The 22,007-nt window shown below is 45.0% G+C and overlaps 2 protein-coding genes across 4 annotated transcripts; both read right to left on the bottom strand.

Annotated features, from left to right (window-relative positions):
- Positions 1-1,990: 1,990 nt before the first annotated feature.
- On the bottom strand, positions 1,991-11,949 carry LOC118672344 (keratin-associated protein 4-12-like). Of its 3 annotated transcripts, none has more exons than XM_036341975.1 (2): positions 6,640-7,425; positions 1,991-2,437 (listed from the first exon to the last, which is right to left on the bottom strand). In XM_036341975.1, the coding sequence occupies exons 1-2, from the start codon at positions 7,174-7,176 to the stop codon at positions 1,991-1,993; spliced, it is 984 nt and encodes a 327-aa protein (XP_036197868.1). In that variant the 5' UTR covers positions 7,177-7,425. The 3 variants fall into 3 exon arrangements, with proteins under 3 accessions (XP_036197868.1, XP_036197869.1, XP_036197870.1); XM_036341977.1 differs by lacking the exons at positions 1,991-2,437; positions 6,640-7,425 and adding exons at positions 11,422-11,687; positions 11,781-11,949; XM_036341976.1 differs by lacking the exon at positions 1,991-2,437 and having other exon boundaries at positions 6,454-7,425.
- A 7,288-nt stretch (positions 11,950-19,237) lies between these two features.
- Positions 19,238-19,717, bottom strand: LOC118672347 (keratin-associated protein 4-3-like). The gene has a single exon (XM_036341984.1). The coding sequence runs from the start codon at positions 19,715-19,717 to the stop codon at positions 19,238-19,240; it is 480 nt and encodes a 159-aa protein (XP_036197877.1).
- Positions 19,718-22,007: the final 2,290 nt, after the last annotated feature.

The following is a 22,007-nucleotide window of genomic DNA, read 5'->3' as shown; positions in this document are numbered from 1 at the left end:
AATAACAATCAGCTCTTAGTTACATTTATTTTTTTGGAAATATAACCCAGCTAATATGTAAAACTCTGATATACACAAATTTTGAATTTAAAATGTTTTTTATTGTACTTCAGATTATGAACCAAAAGTTATAGACCCTTATATTAGTACTAGAGGCCTGATGCACAAAATTCATGCAAGGGGCTTGGCCCTCGCAGCCCCAGCTTCATCCGGACGGTCCTTCTGCTGTTCGGTCTAAGTAGTATATTGGCTCTTTATTATATAGGATAAAAATGATATTATTGTATATATATATTGTGAGATGTTTTTGCAGCTAAGGAGGATCATTCTCACCTGAGTTTTGTTGACAAGAAAACTGAGTCTCAAAGATATCCTGCACATGTGCTCTTATGTAAGACCAAGCAAGGTGACAAAAGCCGAAAACAGGAGAGTAAAACCATCAGGAACATAGGAAACTTCAGTAATGTGAGAGGCTAAAATCATGAAGGAGTTCCCACATTAAAATACTAAAATTTTAGGACATGCTTAGAGAAAGGGATGGAGAGAGCAAGAGCGAGAGAGAGAAACATAGATATGAGAGAGAAACAGCAATCAACTACCCTCTCATCAAACCTGCAACCCAGGTATGTGCCCTGATTGGGAAACGAACAGGCAACCCTTTGGTGCATGGGACAGCAGCTCAGCCAACTGAGCCACTTCAGCTGGGCTTGCACATCTATTAATAAACAGCTTTAAAAGCACAGGCTGTGTGGCTCAGTGGTTGAGCATCGACCCCTGAATCAAGAGGTCACTGGGATTCAATTCCCAGTCAGGGTGTGCGCCTGGGTTGTGGGCTCGATCCCCAGTAGGGCTGTGCAGGAGGCAGCCGATCAATGATTCTCTCTCAATTGATGTTTTCTAGCACTCTCTCCCTTTCTCTCTAAAATAAATAAATAAATAAATATCAATAAAAAAATATTTTTAAAAGGTTTAAAATTTTTATGGAGAAGTTGCCATGGACTTTAATACACTTCCAGAAAGCTATATTTAGAAGGCACACTTAGTATTCTGAGGTAAAGTTTATTATTTAGAGAGAAAATGAGGAAGGGGCAGAGGGTGGGAGGAGGAAGTACTCCAGCTCAGTGAAACGCCTGCATTTATTAACACAACCAGTAATGGGACATCCTGCAAGTAGAAATACAGTCCAGTGAAGTTTAGGTGTCTGTATGATGTTAGGTTCACTGGAGTTTTTAAGGGACATTTCAGACATATGCCAATACTTAGAGTTCTAGAGGTCAGTGAAACAATTACACAAACTTTCTTTGTTGTTCTGTCGAACAGAACATGATACTAAGGTAGTATTCTCAACCAGGGTAGTGTTTCAATAATAGTAACAATAAAAAATGGTATTTACTGAGAGCTTACATCATGCTCCTCACCTCTGTGCTAAGTGTATTTATTCCCTGGATTATGTCTTTGAACCTTTGAAGAGCATAACGTATTATCCCCATTTCACAGAGGAAAAAAATGAGGCTTAAAGATATTAAGTAACTTTGCCTGTGTCATGCAAGGAATGCCTAGTGGAATCCTGATGCCAAGATAAGTAACTGCTCCCAAACTTACTGTCCTGCATTTCATGCGACATTTCTTAGTGTGAAGTCATGTACACACACACACACACATCAAATTAACAAATCAGGAGATTTCGATATCAGGGAAAATGGCTGTTTATTAAGAACATATGGAGACAATGTTATATGAGATCATCACATACAGTATATACTTCGGACGAGACAGTGTTGGTTCAAAAATAGATGCATCTGGGCCTCAGTTAAAACCATTTGACAAATGTGTTTTCATTTATCATTTCCTGAAATTGAACACCAACTCTGAATGCCAAATCAGAAGAAGAGTTGGAAGCTAAGCGTTCATTCCCCAGTCACTGGCTGGCTCAACACATTTTAGGTGACTCGTGAGGATATCCATAGTGTGACAGATTATAGGCAAAGATTCAGCAATCAGGGATGGCACAGCACATAGGGCGGGGGCAGGTGGAGATGACACAGGTGGGGCGATAGCAATTGGTGGGGCAGGAGACCTGGCCACAGACTGGGCGGAGGCAGCAGCAGGGGCAGCAGCAGGGCCGGCAGCAGCTGGAGCCACAGCAGCTGGAGCCGCAGCAAGAGGGGCGGCAGCAGCTGGAGCCACAGCAGCTGGAGCCGCAGCAAGAGGGGCGGCAGCAGCTGGAGATGCAACAGGAGGGACGACAACAGCTGGAGCCACAGCAGCTGGAGCCGCAGCAAGAGGGGCGGCAACAGCTGGAGATGCAACAGGAAGGACGACAGCAGCTAGAGCCACAGCAGCTGGAGCCGCAGCAAGAGGGGCGGCAGCTGCAAGAGCCACAGCAGCTGGGGCGGCAGCAGCTGGACACACAGCAGCTGGGGCGGCAGCAGGTGGTCTGGCAGCAGCCTTGGCCACAGCCCTGGTCAGAGCAGACGGAGCCACAACAGGACATGGTGTTGGAGGGTGGAGGTTCTGGGTGGGTTTCCAGGAGAGTGAGGTTCTTGAGTTTGGGGGTCTCCTTGTGGCAAGGCCTCTTATATACTGTCTGAACAGGGTGAGCTGCCCACATGTTTCCTTGTTTTTATTTACCTAGTGTTTGAGTAATTATCAGATTACACATGAATGTTTATCTGTCTAATGGTTTAAACTTATTGGAAACAACATTTTCCTTTCCAGATATGCTAAGTGCTGTCTGATTTGCTTTGCCTCTGAGTCATACCTGCGGGCGTCTCCTAGGCCACACTCTCCTCCTCCATTTAGCATGTGGGATCACACTCCTTACTCTCCCCTCGGTGTCCCCTCAGGATGGGATCTGGGCAGACATGTTCCTGGTTGTGCATTTCTTCCAGTGACTAATGTGGAGGAAATTCCATGCGCACAGTGTGGCATCAGGCAGGCATGGGACAAGAGAAGAATGACCCCTGGGTCATTTGTGAGCAATGAGGAAGGGGACCTCTGTACGTGTGTGATGTTGGTGGCCTCTATGCCACTGGAATGGGTTTCCTTAGGTGTTTCAAACTTTGGATCATGTTCTGTATCCTAAACTGTGGCAGACAATTTATCTACATGGCTCTGGTTACTACAGCATCCCACAGTTTATTACGTTGTTACTTTGCTGGCATATATGTTTGTATCTCTCTCCAGCTGATCTCTTTGTTAAAGTTTAATTTATATATTTGGCACAGTAAGAGATAAACAAACATAGCTAATAATAAAATAGAACAGTTATAAGACTACCCTATATAACAGTGATGGCGAACCTTTTGAGCTTGGCGTGTCAGCATTTTGAAAAACCCTAACTTAACTCTGGTGCTGTGTCACATATAGAAATTTTTTGATATTTGCAACGATAGTAAAACAAAGACTTATATTTTTGATATTTATTTTATATATTTAAATGCCATTTAACAAAGAAAAATCAACCAAAAAAATGAGTTCGCATGTCACCTCTGACACGCGTCATAGGTTCGCCATCACTGCTATGTAATAAAGAGATAATATGCAAATTGACCCTCACACCCTCACAAAGATGGCTGACTACAACCAGGCTGGCAGGGGGGTTAGTGAGGGACGACCAAACGACTGAACAGCAGGCTGCATGGGCGATCAGGCCGGCAGGGGCTGGAAGTTGGGGGTGACCAGACCAGCAGGAGGGGTAGTTGGGGGAGACCAGGCTGGTGGGGGAGGCAGTTAGGGGTGACCAGGCTGGCAGAGGGGGGCAGTTGGGGGTGACCAGGCTGGCAGGGGTTGCAGTAATAGGTGACCAAGTTGGCGGGGGGGGGGCAGTTGGGGGCGATTAGGCTGGCGGGGGGCAGTTGGGGGCGACCAGGCTGGCAGGGGGTGCAGTAAGAGGTGACCGGGTTGGCGGGGGGGCAGTTGGGGGCGATTAGGCTGGCGGGGGGGGCAGTTGGGGGCAACCAGGCTGGCATGGGGGACAGTAAGGGGTGACCAGGTCGTCAGGGAGGGGGCAGTTGAGGCAACCTGGCTGGCAGCGGGGGGGGGGGGGGGGGAGTTAGGGGTGACCAGGCCGGCAGGGGGGTAGTTAGGGGCAATCAGGTTGGCACGTAGAGGCAGTGAGGGGCAATCAAGCCAGCAGGGTGGGGCAGTTAGGGGTGACCAGGCAGGCCAGCAGGTGAGCGACTAGGAGCCAGCGGTCCAGGATTGTAAGAGGGATGTCCCTCAAGGTGTCCCTGATTGGAGAGGGTGCAGGCTGGGCTGAGAGGACCCCCCTGCCTCCATGCACAAATTTCATGCACCAGGCCTCTAGTGCTATAATAAAAGTTATGTGAATGTGGTCTCTCAACCAATTAATACAAATTTCTTTTTCCTTCATCACAATTTATGGATAGAAGATCCATTCTTTTTTTAAAAAAAATATTTTTATGAATTTCAGAGAGGAAGGGAGAGGGGGAGAGAGATAGAAACATCAATGATGAGAGAGAATCATTGATCGGCTGCCTCCTGTACGTCCCCTACTGGAGACTGAGCCCACAACCTGGGCATGTGCCCTAGACAGGAAGGTGCCCTTGACCAGAATTGAACCCGGGACCCTTCAGTGAGCTGGCCAGTTAGGGGTGACCTATCCATTGAGCAAACTGGCTAGGCCAGAAGATTCATTCTTACTGTAGAAATTAGCAGCCTCAGCATATGCTTTAAAAAAAAAATACTTTCTTATTAAGAACTTTCTCTTAAAAGGAGCACGTTAGGGCTTCTCTTTGGCATATTTGAATCCCCAGCGTCACTATTCTTACACTTTGGGGCACAGGTCGCGATGACCAGCAGCAGTAAGGAAGGAACACAAGCACTGCAACACCAAGAGAGTTGATATGAGCATTGAGACAACTACTGAGTGACTGACGGTGGGTAGCATGTACAGTACGGATTTGCTGCGCGAAGCGATGATTCACAGCCTGGGTGGGATGGAACAGGACAGCACAGGATTTCACCAGGGCTGCTCAGAATGGCGTGCAATTTAAAACTATGAATTGTTTATTTTTTTAATTTTCCATTTACTATTTTCAGACCATGGATGACTGTGGGTAACTAAAACTACAGAAAGCAGAATCTCAGATTCAAGGGGGAACTACTGTATAGTGAAAAGTGTATAAAACATACATGTATAATATAATAAATAATTATGAAGCAAGCATCTATCTATCCCAACACCCAGGTCAAGAAATAGGACATTGCTGTCACCAAGAGGGGCCTGGATGTGTCTTCTCTTGACCACATCGCTCTCCTTCCCCCTGATTCTTACTGTCCTGATCCTTAAAGTAATCTTTTCACTGATGTGCTTTACAGTTTTACCACCTAAGTATGCATCCTAAGCAATATAGTTTAGTTTTACATGTTTTTGAATTTTATATAAGTGGGATCTTCATATATGTATTGTGTGTTTTCATTCTCTCACTCAATATTATGTAAGAGTTATGATAGGCAGCCCCTTAGGTGGCCCAGCGATTTCTACCTCTTGGTGTTCATGGTCTTACATATTTCCCTCCCTGTGAGAAAATTGCTTCTAATCAACATCAAGTGACTAAGTTACAAAAGATGGTGACTAGCCAGATTTCTCTCCCTCACTGGCTCTGAAGGAAGTAAGCGGCCGGGTGGGAGAGAAGTATGTGGCAAAGCACTGAGAACAGTCTCTACTGACAACCAGAGAGAACTGCGGCTCTGACTCTAATGGCCCTCAAGGAACTGAATCCTGTCACCAACCACATAAGTGAACTTGGAACTGGATTCCTTCCTGCTCAGTCAACACTTTAGATGGGACCCCAGTGCCAGCTAACACCTCAATTGCAGAGTTGGGCAAGTGGATGAAATGGAGGGGTCAGCTGAGCTGCATCTGGATGCTTGACCCACAATATAAATGAGTTAATGAGATTACTCCTGTAGACAACTGGGGTGCAATCCCACTGAGGCCCTCTGGAACCTGGAACAGCATGCCCCCACTAGGGAAAAAAGAAGCTACAGCATTGACCAAACACTCCCGTCCATTGGTTGAACAATGTTCCCAGAGACTTTAACTCTGACTTGTGGCCTGCCCAGAGCTTGCTTCTTCATCCGCAGGAAGTTCTCAGACAGAAAGTTCCAGGTGCTTGCTGTAGGAAACCATCTTCCTATAAGAGAGTGAGGATGATGTGGGACTAAAGTTAGATATCCTGAAATCACCTGCGATAGCCTGCTCTCTGCAGAGAACAACAGAAGAGCGGACAGATAAGAATGCTGATTCAAGAAGGAAAAATGAGACATAATACTCTTGTATTTGTATGCTTGGGAAATTAAGATTTATTTAAGATTTGGGGACATCTTCATATGAGAAAATGTGGTAAGGAAGAAATATATCAATTGCGATGACAGTCATTGAAGAATTTCAGAGAAAATTCAAGCTTTCTATTCATTTAGGAGAGAGATAGTAACATGGGGGGGGGCATTATATTTGGAGGCCACAATCAGTTAAAGAATCAGTTGAAACTGAGTTTTGACAATAGGAAGCTCATGACTCAGTTCAATTTGGACTACATCAAGAAGAGCGGTTGATGAAAACCAGGTGGACACAGGTCACGATGATCAGCAGCAGGAACCGCTAGAGCAGACTGGGCGGCAGCAGGTGGTCTGGCAGCAGGTGGGGCGGCAGCAGGTGGTCTGGCAGCAGGTGGGGCGGCAGCAGGTGGTCTGGCAGCAGGTGGGGCGGCAGCAGGTGGTCTGGCAGCAGGTGGGGCGGCAGCAGCTGGAGCCACAGCAGGAGGGGCGACAGCAGCTGGAGCCACAGCAGCTGGAGCCACAGCAGGAGCCACAGCAAGAGGGGCGGCGGCAGGTGGTCCTGCAGCAGGTGGTCTGGCAGCAGGTGGGGCGGCAGCAGCTAGAGATGCAGCATGTAGGCCTGCAGCAGCTGGAGCCACAGCTGGAGCCACAGCAGGAGGGGCGGCAGCAGGGGGTCTGGCAGCAAGTGGGGCGGCAGCAGCTAGAGATGCAGCAGGTTGGCCTGCAGCAGCTGGAACCACAGCTGGAGCCACAGCAGGAGGGGCGGCAGCAGGTGGTCTGGCAGCAGCTGGGGCGGCAGCAGGTGGTCTGGCAGCAGCCTTGGCCACAGCCCTGGTCAGAGCACACGGATCCACAGCAGGAGTTGACCATGGTGTCAGAGGGTGGAGGTTCGGAGTGAGTTTTCAGGAAGGTGGGTTGGAAGGTTTGGAAGTCTGCTCGCCCCAGGTCCCCTTTTATACCCTGCTAAGGGCTGCTGTCATCAGAAGCTGTGCTCTTTCCTTGTCCTGTTTGTCCTAATTAACAGGTGATTAGGAAATTAGCCAGGTTTGTTTTCCTGGCTAACCTTTCAAGATGGATGGAAAACATTGTTTCCTTTTCCTGATGGGTTAGGATTCCTCACTTCAGCTCTTCCTGGATCTTCTCTTATGTGTCTTTCTTGCTTCATCTTCCTTAAAGAAAGCTGTCATGTGATTTATGCATTTAGATCATGTATGTGTGTCTCATGTTGCACAGCCCAACATGTCTGCCTTTGGGTGATAATAAGCCACATTCCTTTTGGTGACTTAGGGGGATACAGCTGCATTTTAGTTTGATGTCTCATTCATTATGGGTCAGGTGGGCAGAGAAGTGTTCAATGTGAATCAGGGCATCGCTGGAATGAGAATAGACTCTTAGGATATTTCCTCTCCCTCCTGTGAATTGCGGCCCATTTTCTAGACTTTCTGATGAGAAACAAATAACTGGTGTTGGAGGAAAAACTAAGTCATCTAATTTTGATGTTTCTTCTTTGTCTTCAGCTTTATTAAGGTATGTGTAATATACAAAAACAATTACACGTCTAATGTATACATTCTGATGAGTTTGGACTTATGCATGCACCATAATACCATTTCCAAAATTAAGGTAAAAACCTATTCTTCACCCCTAAAGAGTTTTTCTGTCCCTTTGTGTTTTGTGTGTGTTAAAAACACTTAGTATGAGATTTACCCTCTTAACAAGTGTATCGTACTATTGTTAACTATAGGCACAATGTTGTACAGCAAATTTCTAAAATTCATTCATCTTGTATATCTTTAACTCTGTACCCATTGAACAACAACAGCCCACTTCCTCCTCCCCCAGGTCCTAAATTTCACCATTTTATTCTCTGCTTCTATGAATTTGACTATTTTCAATATCTCAACGAGTGGAGCATGCTGTATTTGTACTTCCGTGACTGACTGACTCCACTTAGCGTAATGTCTTTTGAGTCCATTTATGTTGTCGCACATGGCAGAATTTATTTAAGGCTGAATAATATACACTTTCATCAATGTGTCAGTGTTGGCATTCAGAGTTTAATGGCAACAGTGGTCAGCAGTAAGTGTGGCTTATCTTGAAGTTAATATTGTACACATCTATGTCTTTTTCATTAGAAACTGCTCCAATCTTTCTTATAGATTTGCAGTAGGTAGAGTATAGACCAAGGGTGGGCAAACTTTTTGACTCGAGGGCCACAATGGGTTCTTAAACTGGACCGGAGGGCCGGAACAAAAGCATGGATGGAGTGTTTGTGTGAACTAATATAAATTCAAAGTAAACATCATTACATAAAAGGGTACGGTCTTTTTTTTTTTTTTTAGTTTTATTCATTTCAAACGGGCTGGATCCGGCCCACGGGCCGTAGTTTGCCCATGGCTGGTACAGACCAACAGTTCTCAAGCTCTTCTTCTACTTGATAACAGGTATACTGATGATGGTACACCTCGGGAAGAGGCGCTGAGAGGAAATATAATGTTAGGATGTGTGGGTGGTTCAAATCAGTTCTTTTCCCAATTAAAAAAAATACACACACACACACACACACACGCACACATATTTTCAGAGATGAAGGGGGAGAGAGAGAGAAACATCAATGATGAGAGAGACTCATTGATCAGCTGCCTCCTGCATACCTCACACTGGGGATCGAGCCTGCAACCTGGGCATGTGCCCTGACCAGGAATTGAACCGTGACCTCCTGGTTCATAGGTTGGTGCTCAACCACTGAGCCACACCACTTGGGCCCAAAATTTTAAATATAGTTAGAACTACCCAACTCATGTGCTATGTGCATTAATAACTACTCATCTAGACCCCAAAAAGGCTCTGACCTTTCATCCTGCGGGATTTAGTGTCTTGTGCAAGGGTGTCTAGGGCTTTTTGAACCAGATTCTGTCATTCACATATTCAATCTCCCTCAACTTCATGGCCTCCAAATATTTTGATGAAAAGACTCTCATTTTATTTCTCATTTGCATATTTTATAAGAAGACTCTCAACCGAGTTGAGATGTCCTTGGCTCTGTTCTCAGGATGGCTAGTCCAAGACAGGAATGGCTATCCAGGAACTATCCTAAAGTTGAAGCTGTCACCTATTTGGTAGAACATAATACAAAACAAACAAACAAACAGATTTTATAGTAAGTGTCCTACTCCCTCCCTGACTTTCCTTGACTCCAAGGGGAAACTGTATATAAGGAGCTAACAGATGATCTGTCAGTGCCCTCATTTTTTAAACACGAATCAGCTAGTCATATGGTTGCTGTACGTGAGAGATTGACTTTCCCCAGATTACTATAATAGACTGATAAAGCCTAAGTGGGTGTCTCATAGAAACAAATTTGAGTCACTGTGGTGAATATGGTTTATGGAATGGCTGCCTCCAAGGATAGTCAGTGGAGAGCTTGAACTCTAAGCTGGTTTTACAGAAGAAGAATCAATGACATGGGTTTGAGGACCCCTCTCTACCGTAAGGGATGTATAGGTCGAATAAAACCAAACTCCTCATGATGCTTTTTTTTCTAGCCAGTTTCTACTTCTGCCCTGGCTCTGATTTTCAGGTGGACACCCCCGGGTGCTAACAACCTGAGCTCCTGGCGGGACCTCGGCTGGGAGGTGTGTCTGGTGTGCTGACCCTGTATTGTCATAACGCTGGTGAACCAGATACAGCACTTTTTTTTGGAGAAGTCCTGAGCCTCTTCTTCTGTCACAGAAGATGGGAGAACAAAAGCAGATACCAAGTTGCTGTGGGGGCAGAGGCCCTAGAGAGCCTCATCATGGAATCCAAAAAAACCTCGAAGAGTTCCATGTGACCTCCTGTTTTGGGAAACGGTTGTCCCCTAGGAGCTCTGATGAGTGAGGCCTACTGATAACTCAGTAGAGATAATTTTTATTTATATTAATTTAGTATATATTTTTCTTTATGGTGTGTGTGTTCCTTGATAAGCTTAAAATTATGTTTCAAAATGCCTCATGATTTCTTCTAGTATATTAACAGTTTAATTTTTATATTGAGTTTTTCATCCAAATGAAAATTGCTTTGGTTTAATGAAGTGTTAACTCTCTCCTTTCTTTGCCCAGAAATTAACGAGCTGACTTACATGATTTTTATTATTATAGTACAAACATTTTTAGTCTGTACTGAGTTTCTATAGGCTGTTAGGTCTATTCTGGAGTCTATTCGGCAGCACACCCCACTATGTGAATATCCCTGGGTTGGAGGGTCTTTAATGTGATTCTCAGTGTCTTAGATGGAGGGCCCTCAGGGGCAGACCCCAGCACGAGTTTCAAATAAAATAGTCTTTTAGGAAGATCATCCTAAAAGGCACTACAGGGAACCTGGGAAGTGACCGGGGAAGGGACAGAGGCCAGTGTAGGATGATGGAATGAGCAGCTTACTCCTGTGGGCAGCTGGGCGTCACTCCACCAAGGACCTGTAGAGAGTGGTACTCCTTGCCCCACCTGAGAGGAAAGAGCTAGAGTATGTATCCACTGCACTCATCACTGGCCGAGCATTGATTCTACACACTTGGACCCCCGGCCTGCCTTGAGCTGGCTCCTTCATCCGGGGAAAGTCCACAGGCCTACAGATCAAAGTGTTTGCTGTAAGAAACCACCTTCCTTTATTAAAACAAGGATGCTGAGGGCATAGAGGGGGGCATCCTGAAATCACCTGCTGTCCTCTGCTCCCTGCAGAGATAACAACAGAACAACTGACAGCTAAGGATAGCAAGTCATGAGGAAAAATGATCAGACATGATACTCTTGTATTTGTATGCCTGGGAAATTCAGATTTATTTAAGATTTAGGGACATCTCCATATGAGAAAAGACGGCCGGGAAGAAATATATCAATTGGGATGACATGTTGGTTGAAAGATTTCAGACAAAATTCAAACTTTGTGTTCATTTGGGAGACAGGTAGTAACATGGTGGGTGGGGGCAAGAAGGAGGAGAGGAGACTGTGTATTTGGAGGCCACAGTCAATTTAAGAATCAGTTGAAACAGGTTTTACAATTGGCCTCTCATGACTCAGTTCAGTTAAACTGCATCAAGAAGATTGGCTGACGAAAACCAGTGGGCACAGTTCAGGGCAGTCAGCAGCAGGAACCACTAGAGCAGACTGGGCGGCAGCAGGTAGTCTGGCAGCAGGTAGTCTGGCAGCAGGTGGGGCGGCAGCAGGTGGTCTGGCAACAGATGGGGCGGCAGCAGGTGGTTTGGCAGCAGGTAGGCCTGCAGCAGCTAGAGCCACAGCAGGAGCCACAGCAGGAGGGGCGGCAGCAGCTGGACACACAGCAGCTGGGGCGGCAGCAGGTGGTTCTGCAGCAAGTGGTCTGGCAGCAGGTGGGGCGGCAACAGCTAGAGATGCAGCAGGTAGGCCTGCAGCAGCTGGAGCCACAGCTGGAGCCACAGCAGGGGCGGCAGCAGCTGGAACCACAGCTGGAGCCACAGCAGGGGCGGCAGCAGCTGGAGCCACAGCAGGAAGGGCGGCAGCAGCTGGACACACAGCAGCTGGGGCGGCAGCAGGTGGTCTGGCAGCAGCTGGGGCGGCAGCAGGTGGTCTGGCAGCAGCCTTGGCCACAGCCCTGGTCAGAGCACACGGATCCACAGCAGGAGTTGACCATGGTGTCAGAGGGTGGAGGTTCGGAGTGAGTTTTCAGAAAGGTGGGTTGGAAGGTTTGGAAGTCTGCTTGCCCCAGGTCCCCTTTTATACCCTGCTAAGGGCTGCTGTCATCAGAAGCTGTGCTCTTTCCTTGTCCTGTTTGTCCTAATTAACAGGTGATTAGGAAATTAGCCAGGTTTGTTTTCCTGGCTAACCTTTCAAGATGGATGGAAAACATTGTTTCCTTTTCCTGATGGGTTAGGATTCCTCACTTCAGCTCTTCCTGGATCATCTCTTATGTGTCTTTCTTGCTTCATCTTCCTTAAAGAAAGCTGTCATGTGATTTATGCATTTAGATCATGTATGTGTGTCTCATGTTGCACAGCCCAACATGTCTGCCTTTGGGTGATAATAAGCCACATTCCTTTTGGTGACTTAGGGGGATACAGCTGCATTTTAGTTTGATGTCTCATTCATTGTGGGTCAGGTGGGCAGAGAAGTGTTGAATGTGAATCAGGGCATTATTGGCATGAGAATATGACTCTTAGGATATTTCCTCTCCCCACTGTGCATCAGGGACCATTTTCTAGATTTTCTGATGAGAAACATTAGCATGAGATCTCTCTTAACAAGGTTTTAAGTGCACCATAATGTGCTGTTGGTATAAACACAATATTGTACATCAGATCTCTAAAACTTGTGTGTGTGGTGTTTTTTTTGTATAACGGAATTGGACAACTACCCATTTCTTCCTCCTCTCACCCCTGGAAACCACCATTTTATTCTCTTTTATGAAAAAAATTGACTCTTTTAGATATCTCATATAAGTGGATTCTTGCAGTATTTTTCCTTCTGTGACTGACTTGTTTCCCTTAGCATTATGTCTTCCAGGTCCATCCATGCTATCACAAATAGCAGGATTTCCTTTTTTGTTGTCTTTTGTTAATCCTCACCCCAGGATATTTTCCCATTGATTTTTAGGGAGAGTAAAACAGAGAGGGAAAAACAGAAAGAAACATGGATGTGGAAGAAATACATTGATTGGTTACCTCCTGCATGAGCCTGACTAGGGCCATCCCGGGGAAGAGTCTGCAGCCAAGGTACCTGCCCTTGACCTGAAATAACCTGGAACTCTTTGGTCCACAGGCTGATGCTCTCTCCACTGAGCCAAACTGGCTAAGGCTGGCAGGATTTCCTTTTGAAAGGCTGAATAATAGACACTTTTATTACTGTATCAACGTTGACATTCCGAGTATAACGACAATATTGGTTGGCAGTAGATGTGGATGTACAGCCTGTGAAACACTTTTTCTTTTTCATTACAAACTGCTTCAGTCTTTCTTATAGATTTAAAGTGGATAGGCATAGACCAGCACTTCTCAATCTCTTCTACCGGATACCAGGAGTAACATGGCTCGTACTGATGATGGTACACCTGGGGAAGAGGTGCTGAGAGGGGCTACAACGTTAAATCAGTTCTCCCCCCAAATTTAAATATAGTCAGAGCTCCCCAACTCACGTGCTTTGATAACTACTCTTCTAGATCTGAGAAAGGCTCTGACATTTCATCCTGTGGGATTTATTTATTTATTTATTTATTTATTTTTAAATATATTTTTATTTATTTCAGAGAGGAAGGGATAGGGAGAGATAGATAGATAGATAGATAGATAGATAGATAGAAACATCAATGATGAGAGAGAATCATTGATTGGCTGCCTCCTGCACACCCCATACTGAGGATCGAGCCCACAACCCGGGTATATGCCCTGACCGGGAATCAAACTGGTGGCTTCTTGGTTCCTGGGTTGACACTCAACCTCTGAGCCACACCTGGCTGGGAAATCCTGTGGGATTTAGTGTCTTGTGCAAGGATGTCTACAGATTTTTGCTTCGTGATTTTGTCTTTCAGCATATTCAACCTCCCTTACCTTATGGCTTCCAAATATTTTGATGAAAAGACTCTCATTTTAGGAGAAAATTCTCAACCAAGTTGAGATGTCCGTGGTTCTGTTCTCAAGATGACTAGTTCAAGACAGGAATGGCTACCCAGAAACTATCCTGAAGTTGAAACTGATGCCTATTTGGCAGAACATAATATAAAAACTGATTTTATAGTAACTGTCCTTCTTTTTCCCAGGTTTCCTTGACTCCAAAGGGGGAATGTGTATAAAGAGCCAACTGAACTGTCAGTGCCCCTCATTCTGAGAAACACTAGTCGGCTAGTCCAGTGGTTGGCAAACTCATTAGTCAACAGAACCAAATATCAACAGTACTTCTTCAAAATAGACTCGCCCAGGCCAAAAACTGACTTCTGCGCATGGGCCACAAAGTTTCAATTGCACTGTATGTGCGCCCGCACGTGGTGTTTTGTGGAAAAGCCACACTCAAGGGGCCAAAGAGCTGCATGTGGCTCGCAAGCCGCAGTTTGCTGACCATGGGGCTAGTCGAATGGTAGCTGAATGTGAGGGATTGACATCCCCCCTGTAATAGGCTGATATCAGGTAAGTGGGTGTCTCATAGAATCAAATTTGACTCACCATGGTGAGTAAGGTTATGGAATGATGGCCTCTGTAGACAGTCAGTGGAGGGCTTGAATTGTAAGCTGGTGTTACCAAGAAAGAATGAAAATCCAGATAGAGGAGATTGGATGAAATGGGTTTGAGGATCCCTTTCTACCTTAAGCAACTTAAACATCTCATAAGCCAAACTCCTTATGTTGCTTTTAACATTCCTGGCCAGTTTCCACTTCTGCCCTGGCTCAAATTTCCAGGTGGACGCAACCTGGATGATGACAACGTGGGCTCCTGATTGGACCTCTGCTGGGAGGTGTGGCTGGTGTGCTGAGCCTGCATTGTCATAACTCTGACGAGCCCACACAGCATTTTATTGGAAAGGCCCTGAGCCTCTTCTTCTGTCACAGAAAGATGAGGGAACAAATGCAGATTCAAGTTGTTGTGGGGTGAAGGCTATAGGGAGCCCTATTATGGAATCTGAAGAAAATTCCAAGATTTCTATATGACCTGGAATTTGGGAAAAATAATGTCTCCAGGAGTCCTTATGACAGACCTACTGATGACTCAGCTGCAGTCACATTTATTTATATTAATTGGCTATATTTTTTCCTTCGTGGTGTGTGTGTGTGTGTGTGTGTGTGTGTGTGTGTGTGTTGCTTTGTTGTTCTTGTTGCTTAGGATAAACTTAACACTATGTTTGAAAATCCCTCCTGATTTCTTTTAGAACTTTTTTTTAAAATATATTTTATTGATTTTTTACAGAGAGGAGTGGAGAGGAATAGACAGTTAGAAACATCAATCAGCTGCCTCCTACACACTCCCCACTGGGGATGTGCCCGCAGCCAAGGTACATGCCCTTGACCGGAATTGAACCTGGGACCCTTCAGTCCACAGGCCAACGCTCTATCCACTGAGCCAAACCGGTTAGGGCTCTTTTAGAACTTTTAACAGTTTTGTTTTTATAATGAGTTTTCACTCTATTGAAGTTTGTTTTGGTTTAATGAATGTAGTATCTCTCCTTCCTTTCCTTCTTTCTTTATCCAGTTAACTAGCCGACCTATACCATTTTAAAAATAATTCTTCCCTTACAGAGTGATTTTAAACTGCCACCTTTTTTGTACTTAATTCCTATCGGCTTTTGGGTCTATTTCAGGACTCTATTCAATCCAATTTTTATTTGAGAAATACAGAGGTTCTTGCAGATATGATATAAAATCTGAAAATTCTAGTCTGTTGCCTTGAAGTCAGAAACATATATGCTTTAAAAAAAAATTATGTTGTGTTAAATATAAGAGTACAACATAAAGATATACCCCTTAGAAAATTTTAAGTATACAAAACAGTATTGTCAGCCATATGCAAAACTCATAGACCAGGGAAGGATTGGAGAATTTTGCCACTTTTTGGGTGTGTTTTCCTTTTCTTTCTTTCTTTCTTTCTTTCTTTCTTTCTTTCTTTCTTTCTTTCTTTCTTTCTTTCTTTCTTCTCTCTTTCTCTCTTTCTTTCATTTTCCTTTTTTATAATAGTACTTTAAATATAACATTTCTCATGTACATTTTTCCACTATGTCATTTTCTTAGTATTTTATTCACATTATTCATATTGATGTGAATTTGTTGTTTCAATTAATGATTTTCAAACCTTTTAAAAAATGCTTTCTTGTCTGGAAGCTCACTGTATTTATATAAATCAGGGAAAATGGAGCCACTCCAGGTGGAGGGAGATGGCACAGCTCCCAGTCCACAGGCTAGCAACATATGAGACAAAGTTTTTCTAATACTTTTTGAATAAAGACTGCCTTCATAAAAATATAAACATTATGCTTTCATTCACTCCTTCCCTCACTTTGTCTTGTCTTATGTGTCTGTGAGCTGGATGTTCCCCTTGAATTTTCAGACTGGACACATTTTATTTTTAGAAATCAATCCTTATATATTATCTTCTCCAATAGAATAGAATCCTCTTTCTCACCATTATTACCAACATACTCTACTTAACTTATGTCTTTTTATTAAATCCAAGATTTCATTGTGAGTTACCTGAGGGATATGAACTGGGTCTCATTCAACTTACAAGCTTCCTGGAGCCCAGTAGCACAAGGACCTTGCTAAGTGGTTCATAATTCAGTTTAGTAAGAAGGATGTTTTTGTCTTCTCTCAATAAACTTGCTGGCAGACAATGTGGGCAATCTGGCTGGAGAAAGACTAATTATTTGGCATTTTCTTTGATGCTAGTGGCCCGGTGCACGAATTCATGCACATTGAAGGAAATTAATTAGAAGAAATATTTTAATATTGCTATTTGCCCTTTCTCTATAATAGAAGTGTCAACCAAATTCACGATCGACAGTGACAGATCGAAACACATGTGTGCGATTGGCGCCAGCGAGAGCTTTATATGTGTTGGCATGTGCGAGTCCACTTAGCCTTTTATATATATATATAGAATAAACTTGCTTGACTAGACCTGCTTTATGATGTAGGAAAACTTTTTCCAGCCCAGTGAAGCACCCCAACTTCTCTTTCAGGTAATTGTCAGCAACACAGCAGTAAATGTCAACATGAAGCAGATTATTATTGTAAATCATGCAGGGAGAACAAAGGGTAAAATATTTAACTGTAGCAGTGTTTGACTATATTCTGCGCAGTGAGAAAACCTGAAGTCATTTTCAAGGTCCACTATTTCTTACTTCTTTTCAGTCAGGTCAAGTTTCTAAGCTTTCTAAATCTCCGTTTTCCGGCTAATGAAAAGAAAATAGGATTCCCCCGAGTCTCCTATCTACCTACTCCAGGACTTCTGTGAGGATCAAATGAGATGAGGCATGGGAAAACACTTCACAGACATTTTGTTAAAGTGTAAAATGTTTCCACCTGGCTATAAAGCAAGTCATGTTCCTGGACTGCAAGGAGGCTAGTTGTCGCTAGGGAGAGGAAGCTGGGCATTGTTATGTGACATCATTACCAGGCACCTACAGCCATTGTTTCTGGGCTGGTCTGGGCTGTGGGCGCATTTTGCACCATGGGGTCTCATCAACATCGGCTGCAATTTGGTGGGGCGTCATTCCGGGGTGGTGGCAAGGCCTGTGTCCCACTTGGGGGAAGCCGAGTGTTGTGGGCATCAGGTCCGAAGTACCGTTTATTGTTCAATGGCCTGGCGCGAGGGAAAGGAACCCGGGCATTGCTACGTGATGTCATTACCCGGACGGACACTTAGCATATTAGCCTTTTATTTATATAAGCTAGAGGCCTGGTGCACAAAAATTTGTGCACTCGGGTGGTGGGGGGGGCCTCAGCCTGGCCTGTGCCCTCTCACAGTCTGGGACCCCTCGGAGGATGTCCACCTGCTGGCTTAGGCCCGCTCCCTGGAGGATCGGGCCCAAGCTGGCAGTCAGACATCCCTCTGGCAGCCTGGCAGCCCTCAGGGAATGTCTACTTGCCAGTGGGGACCAGGCCTAAGCTGCAGTCGGACATCCTTAGCGCTGCTGAGGAGGCGGGAGAGGCTCCCATCACCACCACTGTACTGGCAGCCATCAGCCTGGCTTGTGGCTGAGCAGAGCTCCCCCTGTGGGAGCACACTGACCACCAGGGGGCAGCTCCTGCATTGAGCGTCTGCCCCCTGGTTGTCAGTGTGTGTCATAGTGACCAGACATTCCCAGTCGTTCTGCTCTTAGGGTCAATTTGCATATTACCATTTTATTATATAGGATAGAGGCCTGGTGCACGGGTGGGGGCCAGCTGGTTTGCCCTGAAGGGTGTCCTGGATCAGGGTGGGGGTCCTGCTGGGCTGCTTGGCCAGCCTGGGTGAGGGGCTGATGGGTGTTTGCAGGCTGGTCACACCCCCTTCACGGTGGGGGTCCCCACTAGGGTGCCTGGCCAGCCTGGGTGAGGGGCTGATGGCTGTTTGCAGGCTGGTCAAGCCCCCCCCCCCCCAGTGGGGACCCTCACCCCATGGAGGTTTGGCCAGCCTGGGTGAGGGGCTGATGGCTGTTTTCAGGCTGGCCACACCCCCCTTTAGGGTTGGGGGTCCCTACTGGGGTGCCTGACCAGCCTGGGTGAGGGTCTGAGGGCCGTTTTCAGGCTGGCCAAGCCCCCCGGCGATGGAAGCTCCCAACCTCTCCTTTTTTTTCTTTTTTCTTTTTTTAATTCTGGAATTTATTTACCTTCTATAATTGAAACTTTGTTGCCTTCAGTGGAGCTCAGAGCCGGCCATGAAGCTTGGCTTCCTCCATCACTGGAGAAACCAAACCTCCTGCTTGCTTCAGCTCCATGGCTGCCGGCCACCATCTTGGTTGGGTTAATTTGCATATAGTCGCTCTGATTGGTGATGGGAGTGGCTTAAGGCGTAGCGAAGGTATGGTCAATTTGCATGTTTGTCTTTTATTAGATTAGATAGGCTTTGATTGATATATGCAAAATCAGTTTTTCTGTGCTCATAACAAATATCCAAACTCATCTCCAATTCATAATCAACACTAAAAAATAACTAAAGGCCACAAATGTTTTGATGCCAAGAGAAAAAGTATTTATTGAGACATGATTGCTCTACTGCACACATTCAGTGTGAAGGTGAAGCCTACCCATGAAGTAGTAGACATTTGGTCATTTGACAGAATGTCTGCTTGGAGGTTTTGTGTGGTATTTAGTTTAAGTTGTTACTTTTTAAATAGTTGCTTGGTGGCAGAGGTTAATAAACATAGTAACAGATTAGAAAAGGGCCGGGTGCTGTGGATAAAGGAAATGAGAACGAGATTGATGCACTGATAGTTGACTCAGGGCTGGTGGTGAAAAATGTAGTTCAACAACAAGAGGAGGATCCACAACAGACAGGGCGACAGCAGGTTGTCTGGCAGCAGGTGGTCTGGCAACAGACTGGACGGCAGCAACTGGACACACAGCAGCTGGGCCTGCAACAGCTGGAACCACAGCAGGAGGGGCGGCAGCAACTAGAAGTGCAGCAGCTGGGGCGGCAGCAGCTGGACACACAGCAGCTGGGGCGGCAGCAAGAAGAACCACAGCAGGAGCCACAGCAGCTGGGGCGGCAGCAGGTGGTCCTGCAGCAGGTGGTCTGGCAACAGGTGGGGCGGCAGCAGCTAGAGATGCAACAGGTAGGCCTGCAGCAGCTGGAGCCACAGCAAGAGGGGCGGCAGCAGCTGGACACACAGCAGCTGGGGCGGCAGCAGGTGGTCTGGCAGCAGCTGGGGCGGCAGCAGGTCTCCTGACAGCAGCCTTGGCCACAGCCCTGGTCAGAGCAGGTGGAACCACAAGAGTTGACCATGGTGTCAGAAGGTGGAGGTTCTGGGTGAGTTTCCAGGAGAGTGAGTTTGCTGAATCTCCTTGCTCAGGCCCTCTTTTATACCCTGTTGAAGCAAATTTTTCCTTGTTATTGTTTATCTTAATAGGTAAGAAATTTTTCAATTAGGTGATTATAATCATTTTTTCTTGCAAAGTGAGATAGAATGCATTCTTCCTTTCTATGATGTATCTTCACTCTAATCTTTTCTTCAAATCAACACTTGTGTTTCTTCCTTGTGTGTATCATCTAATTTTCAGGACTGCAGCTCTCTGCTCCCATTGGCTGGAATGAGACTCACCATTTGTTGCTAAGTGTCCATATGTTTCTCTTTTCCATGACTCAGCCTAGGCCTAAGCTGTGAGTCATGAGTTTAGGACACAGACAAATGGGAATGAAATAATTCTCAGAATGATATATTGAGGGATCCCGGAGAGGAGTAGGAGACCTCCCCCCCAACCTCCACCCCCTCACCATGAATGATTCTTGAGAAGTGAGAAAAGATATGGCTCTAGGTGCAGACTAGGTGATTAGTGCGCTGAGAAAGGAATCCCAAGTACTGCATTTTAGCAGATTTCTTCATGTTGTTAGACTTCTTATTGGCAGTATCACTGTTTAGCACAAGAAATTATCATATCTTTATCATACCTCTTCTCTATGAAATAACCAAATGACGCATATCCCCTTTAATGAAGCCTAGGAATCTATATTTTTCAGAAACTGGCTAAGATGTTCTGGGAAGGTGCCCAGGAGGGCCCAGGGCCATGACCTTCTCTCCTAATTTTTTGCTGGTGCAATTCCATTGATAAGAAAAGAGCCTAAAATTGAATTCGCTGAGACTTTGTCTTCTCAAGAAGATAGAACAGGAATAGCACTCTGTGGCATCATAAGCCAATGTTTTTAAATGAGGCGGGAAAGACTTGGGTGCAAATGTGAGTCAAAGAATTTGAATAGATATGTGTACAAAAATGATATACAAATGGCTTATAAGCTCATGCAAAGATGCTCAACATAATTAATCATTAGGGAAATGTAAATCAAATTACAATACACCACTCTATGGCTACTAGTACTTAAGAGGAAGATAATAACAAGTATTGGTGAGTGATGCGGGCAGTGAAAAAATTCACAACTGAGAGAAGAGATAGATGCAGAGAGAGGGAGTTTATTTTACTTTCCAAGGGAGGAAAAGGACGGTGCATTGTTTATCAATACAAGGCAAGAAACAAAGTCAAGCTTCCCCTTTAAAAAAGTAATGGCTGTGGTTACTAGGTGATAAGGAAGGGAGGCAGATTTGGGGCTGAAGTTGAGCAGACATCAGGGCTGTTGTCTTGAAAAGTTAGTTTGTTTGCTTTTTAGGAGATAGTCCTGCAGATGTCCCAGGGAGGTGTCCTTTTTATTTACATATATATATATATATTTCTTTATTTCAGAGAAGAAGGGTGATGGAGAAAGAGATAGAAACATCAATGATGAGAGTGAATCATTGATTGGCTGCCTCCTGCACACCCCCCACTAGGCATGTGCCCTGACCGGGAATCAAACCCTGGCATCCTGGTTAATAGGTCACACTCAGCCACTGAGCCACGCCTGCTGGCCCCAGGGAGGTGTGTTATTAGTATTTTTCCCAAGCCTATAAAACACGCTTAGAGCAAAAGTTATGAAGAGTTCAAAAGAGACTTGTTTTAACGGGAGGGGAGAAGGGAACTTTCTATTAAGTAAAAACTCCTTGATGTGAGTTATCCCTGAGTTGTAAAAACAGCAGGGAGAGGGAGAAGGCAAGAATGTAGCCTTTAGAGTAGCTTATCTTGTCTTGCGGCTTGAACAGAGGGACTGTTTGAATCAGAGGAGCTAATAATCTTGGGGTTTAATTACCATGTGCTTTTCATAAATTGTGGAAAGCCACAGCAAAGAAAAAGAAAAGCTTTTTTTTTATGCCCTTACAATGAGCATGTGCAGAAGTTGACACCTTTATACATTGCTGGTGGGATTATAACATGGTGCACTGCTTTGGAAAATAGTTTGTCAATTTCTGAGAAGTTAACCATAGAGTTATCATGTAGAGACCCTGCAATTTGCTCCTGGATATATCAAAGCAGAGGAAACAACCCAAATGTCCATCAACTAATGACTGTATAAACAAAATGTAGAATAATGGACAAAATTATGTGTCCATTTAAAATTTTTTTATTGAGTTAGTGAGTTATAAGAATTCTTTATATATCCTTGATACAAGTCCATTTTCCTATATGCCTTCTTTATTTCCTTCTAGTGT

This window comes from Myotis myotis, unplaced genomic scaffold, assembly GCF_014108235.1.
Source record: "Myotis myotis isolate mMyoMyo1 unplaced genomic scaffold, mMyoMyo1.p scaffold_m19_p_17, whole genome shotgun sequence".
NCBI lineage: Eukaryota > Metazoa > Chordata > Mammalia > Chiroptera > Vespertilionidae > Myotis > Myotis myotis.
The sequence above is the reverse complement of the archived record's forward strand: the minus strand, read 5'-3'. Positions and strand labels throughout refer to the sequence as shown.

Bases quoted from the DNA above. Each gene is read 5' to 3' on its own strand.
- LOC118672347 (XM_036341984.1), bottom strand. From the start codon at position 19,717: ATGGTCAACTCTTGTGGTTCCACCTGCTCTGACCAGGGCTGTGGCCAA.
- LOC118672344 (XM_036341975.1), bottom strand. From the start codon at position 7,176: ATGGTCAACTCCTGCTGTGGATCCGTGTGCTCTGACCAGGGCTGTGGC. The intron at 2,438-6,639 runs GTCTGCTCTAGC...GGCTGCTGCCAG, and splicing joins AGACCACCTGCTGCCGCCCA to ACCACCTGCTGCCGCCCCAG.